This window comes from Pyxicephalus adspersus, chromosome Z, assembly GCF_032062135.1.
Source record: "Pyxicephalus adspersus chromosome Z, UCB_Pads_2.0, whole genome shotgun sequence".
Classification (NCBI taxonomy): domain Eukaryota; kingdom Metazoa; phylum Chordata; class Amphibia; order Anura; family Pyxicephalidae; genus Pyxicephalus; species Pyxicephalus adspersus.
The window spans coordinates 421,145-429,271 of record NC_092871.1 but is presented as its reverse complement, the minus strand read 5'-3'; the positions used below and the strand labels follow the sequence as shown (position 1 = coordinate 429,271).

The 8,127-nt window shown below is 49.5% G+C and overlaps 2 protein-coding genes across 2 annotated transcripts in view; both read right to left on the bottom strand.

Moving 5' to 3' along the window:
* The window catches only part of BRWD3 (bromodomain and WD repeat domain containing 3), a gene marked incomplete in the record, with an annotated part of 28,558 nt that extends 27,122 nt beyond the window's left edge, over positions 1-1,436 (bottom strand). The window contains 4 exon segments of the mRNA XM_072429784.1: positions 360-419; positions 507-536; positions 1,151-1,209; positions 1,303-1,436. Coding sequence (XP_072285885.1) covers positions 360-419; positions 507-536; positions 1,151-1,209; positions 1,303-1,312 — 159 coding nt within the window.
* A 2,527-nt stretch (positions 1,437-3,963) lies between these two features.
* Positions 3,964-8,127, bottom strand: part of GPR174 (G protein-coupled receptor 174) — a 5,450-nt gene continuing 1,286 nt past the window's right edge. The window contains exon 2 of the mRNA XM_072430398.1: positions 3,964-6,823. Coding sequence (XP_072286499.1) covers positions 5,586-6,572 — 987 coding nt within the window. The 5' untranslated portion in view covers positions 6,573-6,823 and the 3' untranslated portion in view covers positions 3,964-5,585. The remainder of the gene's footprint in view (positions 6,824-8,127) is intronic.

Genomic DNA, 8,127 nt, shown 5'->3' with positions numbered 1-8,127 from the left:
TAGATCGGATGTCCCTCAAGCAAAACCAGGGGATCTATAGATCGAGAATTGCGCCATCAATACTAGGGCATCTAAAGATTGGGAGTCCATCCAGCAATACCTGAGGATCTATTGAACGGGCGTCCCCCCCACAATACCAGGGGATCTATAAATCGGACATCTCTCCAGTAAAACCAAGGGATCTATGGATTGGTTGTCCCTCCCGCAATACTAGGGGATCTATAAATGGGGCGTCTCACCCAAAATACTAGGGATTCGATAGATTGGTTATCCTGTCCCCAATACTAGGGGATCTACAGATCGGCATCCCTCCAACAATACAGGGGGATCCATAGATCACATACCTCTCCCTCACTTACCAAATCCAGGTACGTCCTCCTATGGCGGCACCCCTGCCAGTCCAGCCGCTCCGGGATGAGCTGAGGCAGATAGAGAGGCAGATGGTGAGGGCAAGGTCAGAGGTCACCAATATCCACGATACCCCAAAATAACCCCCAAAACCTTACCTGGTGCTCCTCCAACTCCTCCGACAGAGCCTGCAAGACAGAGAACAGTCAGCAACCGGAAGGGGGGGAGTGGGAGATGCCAGCAGATGTGAAGGGAACAAAGAGTGGGGGCAGATGGCAGGGTTCAGGCAGCATTCAGGTGGCAGTGCCCATAGGGAAGCCGGGGACATGCAGGGAAATATTTAGAGACTCCGCCTCCCCCCATACTGTCACAGTGCAGCAGTGTAGAAAACATAGAGCAGTATATAGGGGGGGGCGGGGGTATCTGTCTGTCATCCGCATCCCCTATGTATTGTACAGCACTGTGTAATATGTTGGCGATATAAATACAGTTTATTATTAATAATATTGGGGACCCCTACAGAAGCGATGGGGGGCATCTCAGTGTGTTAATATCTGGGGGGGTCACATAGGGGGTAACAATTGGGGGCATTTCTTTGGGACCCCCACTATGCTGTGTATGGGATATAAACAATGGGGCAGATAGGGTCACGGAATCCCCCGGAAGAGCAGATGAAAACAAACCGCCCCCAGGGGCAAATAGTAAAAAATAATCCACTAGGGGGCAGATAATAGAAGAGCCCTCCCCCAACCCTCAGGGGCAGATACATTCACCACCCATCCCCCCCCCTCCCGGTCGGTACCTGGGCCGCTCTCCGGCACGGTCCGCTCTGAAGGAATCGGGCGATGAGGAAGTAGAGCTCTATGAGGAGACAGATCGGTACAATCAGGTCTGTAAAATACATCGGGAATACCCCTCACCCCCCTGCCCTTCCCCCCGGTACCGGGCACACACCCGCTTCCATGGCTCCTCCTCCTCTCGGGCTCCCCGCTCACCGCATCTTCTCCCCGGCCCGAGACAACAGCGCTGCACTTCCGGTGTTCTATCATCTAGCGCTGCCCATCAAATACGACTACCGAGCATGCGCACGCCGAGGGAGACCCTGCAGTACCTACCTTGTACCTTCCCAGGTGTATGACCGGTGACAACCTACCTATGACAATGATGAACATTAGCACTGGGGTGGTAGATTTGGTGAATCATTCACCTAACTAAAATCTTATAAATTCCCTGGCTTGTGTGTCTAGAAGATCCGATGCAGAATGCTCAGAATATTGATAATTGGATCAGATTTCTGCTCTTATTATTGTACGATGTATCTCTGTGTAATATTCTTTTTGGGTTCTCGCAATGTCGCCCCCCACAGTGGAGCGCAGTATTTCTGTGGTGGCGTTAGTGTCAGACAGGAAATGAGTGTCAGCTGTGTGTATCAGGGTTTGAGGGTCGGCTGCTATTGGTTCTTCAGGGAGGGGAGGGGTCACCCTTATATAATAATCTCTGGTCATGTGACCTCTCTTCTCGCACTGCGTTATATAATTCACCTTCTGATGATAAATGTGACATTCATCCTGCTATAGCGGAAACTCTAATCTGTGTTATTATCGGGCCCCGGGCCCCGGGAGACATAGAAGCTATGATATACGGATTCATTTATTACCCCATTACCACCACACCCATGTCTTGGGGTGAGCAACAGCAGCGGCGTTGTACAAAACCAGAGCCCCTCAAGTCCCCCTGTTTCAAGGGTACAACACAGGGCAACAATGGCCATAAGGTGGGGAGGGGCAATTATGGGGTCAGGGCAACTGCAATTACTGGCTAAGGAGGCTAGATTTTTGGTCACATGGAGAAAGCTCCATATTATTGGCCATGGGGGAGTGGCCTCCATATTATTGGCCATGGGGGAGTGGTCTCCATATTACTGGCCATGGGGGGGGGTGGTCTCCATAATATTGGCAATGAGGGAGTGGCCTCCATATTAATGGCCATGGGGGAGTGGCCTCCATATTAAAACGGAAAAATGTTTCCAGATGGGAATCCAGAGGGAAGAACACCGGGAGAATCGCCAAATTCCACCCAAAGTGCCGGGAAAAAAAGAAAATAAAATGTAACAAAATATTAATTTTTCCACTTTCGTGTGATCACCAGTGAAATATTCACCCAGAAAATCTAGATTCGTAAACGGGTGAAATTGAAATGAATGTGGCAGGATTATTTTAGGACATGACGGGGGACGCTGATGGTGTCTGAGAAACCTTCACAGCAGCCAATCAGTGACCACAGCACGCTGCCCCCTATAGTAAAAGTTTGGTGAGGCCGGATCCCCCCGGTACCGCACGGTATGACCGTAGGGCTGTGTTCTGATTGGCTGCCACCTCCACTTTGGACGATATAATGGAAACCCCTCTGTTTTGTTTTTCTCCCAGTCGTGAGATCACTCGGCGGTTCTGAACTTGTCAGGGAATATTTTCTAGGGGATTTCTGGCGCCGGCGCTGGGTACAAGTCATGGCAGGCGGTAGGGTGGCACCGGCTCAGGGCTGACAGGATAATGAGGATTCGGCTCCATTAAAGGGGAAATCCATAAAACAGCGTCTGTGGAATGCCGGGATCATCTCCATCAGTTATAACACCGCCAGGTCACATGACATCCCAGAGGGGGAACGATCTGCAGACGGGAGCAATGTGCTGCCACCTGTGACATCATCAGTGACATCATACAAACCAGCAATCTGATTGGTCAGTTCCACATTAATTTCAATGTGACCGCCATGATGAGGGAGCGAGAGGAGGGGTGGGGGAGGTAAAAGAAGGACTCCGGACATACAGGCCGATGATGAATTGTTGTCATTCTATTTACCCGGTCCTATGATCCCCACTGCCAGGTACACCGCATCCTGGATCAGCTCCCATCTGATTGGACACAGGTCAGGATTCATTCATCATCTAATGAGTGTCTGTCCGGGGTTCCTCCTTAGGGTCCGGGAACATGAATAGGAATTGGTGGAGTAGGCGATGGAATTTGTCCTCGAGATGTTCGGTCAGATTATGGAGAAGAGAAAGCGCTGCTCCCTGGGCTATTGTTTGTCTGATGGCGATAACAATACGAGAGATAACGCGCAGAACGCAAACAGCCGTACTGATAGGGGCGGAGCCTTTCCTGCATGGACAGAATGTTCTGGAAGATCTGAGGGGCCCAATCATCAGATATTGTGTCCGCCGACCAATCAGAATCCTCGCACACCCCATCACAACACAGAATTCTGGGTATCCGGGTAACATCTCCCGCTGAGATCACATGACAGTGCCACCATGGGGGAGAGGAGACTGAGGAAATGCTTCTCCCTGCCTGCAGCAGACTGATGACATCATCTCAGCCTAGGCAAAGTCACTGAATGGAGCTCAGTGATGGCTTTTTACAGATAAAAGGTTTTCTGAAATATGAGACTGTCAGGGGTATATTGTAAGGGTGGAAGTGACCTCACTGCTGTCCAGATATATAATATTACATTATAAGTTGGTATATAATATGGCAGTAGGTGAATTCATAGGATGTATGATATAAACAGATCTCAGCATATTTTTATTATCTTGTCATGGAAGAATAAACAAAAATATTTTATCAGAATTTCTAGTTTTATTTCAATATAAAAATAAATATTTGAGGAATTTCCCATGGGGAAAATGTGACGTATAAAAGCATCCAGCAGAACATTATTCAGACAATGGGGAGCGCTCTGTGATCTGTAATAAATAAATTCCAATTATATTGCAGTGCCTATTACAGAGCGCTATGTGCAGTGGCATCCTATTACTGATCACATGATCAATACCTATCACAGCCCGTCCGCTCAGTGTCCACCTATAACAGGATGCAGCGTACAAATTGGTTGCCCTATGGTGACATCGAACTGATAAATGTGGGGAAGCACATGGAAGTAATCTGGGTCACAAATACTTATTGGTCTATGGAGGCGCTGCAAGATATCTATAAACAATTGCCAGGAGTGGGCAGAGTGCGTCTCTTAAGGTGTGGATGGGGCTGGCTTCTTTAGGGGTGGGTGGAGCTAGTCTCCTCTGGGTGGGTGGGATTGGTCTCCTCAGAGTTGGGTGGAGCTGGTCTTCTCTGGATGGGCGGGGTTGGACTTCTCATGGGTGGGTGGAGCTAGTATCATCTGGGTGGGTGGGAATGATCACCCCAAGGGTGGGTGGAGCTAGTCTCCTCTGGGTGGGTGGGATTGGTCTCCTCAGAGTTGGGTGGAGCTGGTCTTCTCTGGATGGGCGGGGTTGGACTTCTCATGGATGGGTGGAGCTAGTATCCTCCGGGGTGGGTGGGAATGGTCTCTTCATGGGTGGGTGAAGCTGGTCACCTCTGTTGTGGGCGGGGCTGGTCTCCTCGGGGGTGGGATATGTCAAGGCATACACAGCTGACATAGATGAAAACCAATTCACATACAGCAACTTGTGAAATGTGCAAAATCTATATAAATTAATCTCAGAAATGTTACATATAATACAAATTATTTACATTCTACACACAGGGAGTGTCTAGGGCACCAACAACACATGGCAGAGGGTGCAGCACGGGGATATAACAGAAGCCAATACATGGAAATCTGCGTCTTCACTTTGCTGCGGAATCATTAAGAGAAGTTTTGTTCATGCCTGATCTCCGTATGTAGTGAAGGACAAACATGGCCCCCACGGAGCCTCCGCCCTTCAATGTTCAGTATGTCCCGACATAAGAGGCGGAGCCAGACCCCCTGGTGTGTAATATACCCATCTGTAGGTGGCGGGGGGAAGGGTCAGGATTGGGGCAAGGATACCCCAGTTCCTGGATATACCGGAGATCTTTGTTGATACATTAGTGCCGGGAACAAAGCACACTCAGCAATCAGCATTTAGTAATAGAATTTTTATAAAGGTTTTTTTCTGGTCTAACAAGACCCCCGTGTGACCCCCTCCCCCCACTCTCATTCTGCAATCTGAATAAAGACATCTGAAGGGGGGTGACTGTTACTCAGCTCTGCCAGCACTGAATGAGAAGCTCGGGAATTTTCATTTCTGAGCGCTATTCACCAGCCCAGAGCCGCTACAACCGCTTCCGTGATTGGGCTCCTTCTCATCCAATCAGAAAACCTGGAGGGTGGATTTCCCCACCATGATTTCCAGCCATTTGTCATTTCCATCCTCTCACTCTTTGGGTCCCTGGCAGGCCATTGGACGGCACTTGTCTGATTTATAAAGCGTTGCTGAATATTTCCAGCTCCGTACAATCCACCATGTCTTGCCGGGAAAGTCGTCTCCTGAACTCGTCGGTGGTGAAGTAATAGATGACGGGATCCAGGCAGCAATTCATACTGGCCAGGCACAGCGCCACCGGATGCAGCGTCAGGATCACCTTCTTGGAACGGCACGAATGGATTTTATTGGCTTTGGCCAGGAAGTCCAATGGGAAGCTGAGGTGGTAAGGAGCGAAGCAGAGGAGGAAGACGACGGCGCAGGTCAGGATCATCTTTAGCGCTTTCTTCTTCTCGCCCAAATCACGAGAGGCCGAGTGCGGTTCCTTCAGCGACATCACCGTCCTCCAGGAACAATAGGCGACCACCATCAATGGCGTGATGAAGCCAAAGAGCTCGGCAAACGTCACTGCCAATACGGAGTTTGTGATCCCGATATCGAGGAGCGGCAGATCCGCAAAACATTTATTTTCCGCATCGCTGCCGGTGGAATTATTTCCGATTCTCAGGAGGGGAAATGCGAGGCAGCTGACGCAGACGACGATCCAAGCAGCGACGCTGATGTACACGTCGGATATGCGCTTCCTGTTTGTGAACTGAAAGGGGTAAATCAGGTAGAGGAAGCGTCTGACGCTGATACAGACCAGGAAGACGATGCTGGCGTACATATTGACGTATTTCAGGTAGAAGCAGAACATGCACATAAAGTGTCCGAACGGCCAGGACTGATTCAGGTAATAGAAGATGCGCAGCGGCAGCGACAGAACTTGCAGGAGGTCGGCGATGGCCAAGTTAATCATGAAGATGACGGCTCTTTTGGTCTCCTTCATGTAGGCGTAAAACACCCAAAGAGCCAGAACATTCCCGATCAATCCGGGGACCAGGATGACCACGTAGGTGATGGCATACAGATAGCGCAGGAACTCCTCGTCTACTTTACAATCGGTGACATTGGCGCCAATGGGCCATTCCAGCTCTGCCGCCATCCAGGAAACACAAAGTCAGCGTTGTACAAGAATGGCGCCAACGTGAGAAATCCTTCACCATGTTGGCGGCTTCATTTCTGTCACTTCCGTGTCCTGAACTCCTCAGAGCTGTGCGGTTTGGCCCATTGTGGGACGCGGCTCAGATTTAATCCCCTTTATCCGGTTACAAGAGGAATGCCGCAATGAATCATTCCCGAGATATTTCTAGGAATCTTCATGACCACAGACATCGTGACTCCAAGAAGATGGATCTGAAATGGGATAAAGAAGAAGAAAGTGATTGTCATTGGGAAAAAGGACATAAAAAGTATAAATGGGGCTTCCGACATTCCCAGACCCCCAAATCCCAATGAATACACAGAGCACCCCGACATTCCCAGACCCCAGGAGAGTTATAGAGGAAGGAGCAGAGTCCTCCCGCAGGGTATTTCAGGATAGGAAGGAGCAGAGGGGTCCCCTGGATTTTATCTTTTTTCTCCTCTCATGATAAGGGAAGTGATGGCGGCTTTAAAGTTTTTCCAGTTTTATCAATAAAAAATGAAAAGTTTTTTTTTTTATTTGAACTTTTTGCTGCGCCCTGTTTGTGGCAAAAACCCCAATCTGCCCCTCGCTGGTGTTGCCCTCTTGTGTTCTGTGGGTTGTGAAGCTGAATTTGAATCCTAATGAATTTATTGCCGGTAACATTTTGGGGCTCAGCTAACCCGGCAGCCATTCAGCTGGGCATTGAATCCAATCACCAATCATCCAAAGCTGAGCACCAAACTGTGAGACATGGTGGTGGTGGGTATTGTCCAATCAGCTTTGGGAGATAACAAAACATGAGGCAATTCTGAAGTGACACCTGCAGGAGGTCGGAGCCTGTAGTGCCAGGACTGAACACCCAACAGGCACAGGCGGGGCAATAGTGAGAGAATCCCCGGGAACACCTGCAGCCAGGTGCCTCCACCATGTACTGACCTTGGAGGGGGGTAATTATGTAACCAATGTGATAAATCCAATCCCCCCATTCTCCACCCAGGTTTGCTATGTGGGGGCATTGCTGGGGGTTGTGGGGCAATAATAGAAGTACAGATGTCGTTATATTGGCGGGATGAATAACCCCGGGAGGATTTTTTGTCTGCAGATTGTTCTTTTCACACATTTGCAGTTTCTGATCAGCTGTAGGAAGTGGTGAATGTATCTGATGCAGTTTTGGTTCCCTTTGCCGACTTCAAACTACAGAACTTTCACATGATGGGGGAGGGTGGGGTCACTGGCCCTTCATGGGAAGCATTGTGACACCGCATAGAACAATATCTGCCCCCAATCATAGGAGGAGGGGGGGTATTGCTGGGATATACAAAGACCAGAAGACTCCATCTGTCGCCCCGCACTTACCTGTAACTTACCCCCTGAGTCCTCCAGATAACACCAATGATGGGGCATTATAGGGGGGTATTATCACAGAGCATTGGTAATTACCCCCACTGACCCAGCTATAGTCCCTGGTAGGATAGATGGTCACACCATCAGTACCTGACCTCACCAATAGGGGCAAATCCCCACCATCAGTACC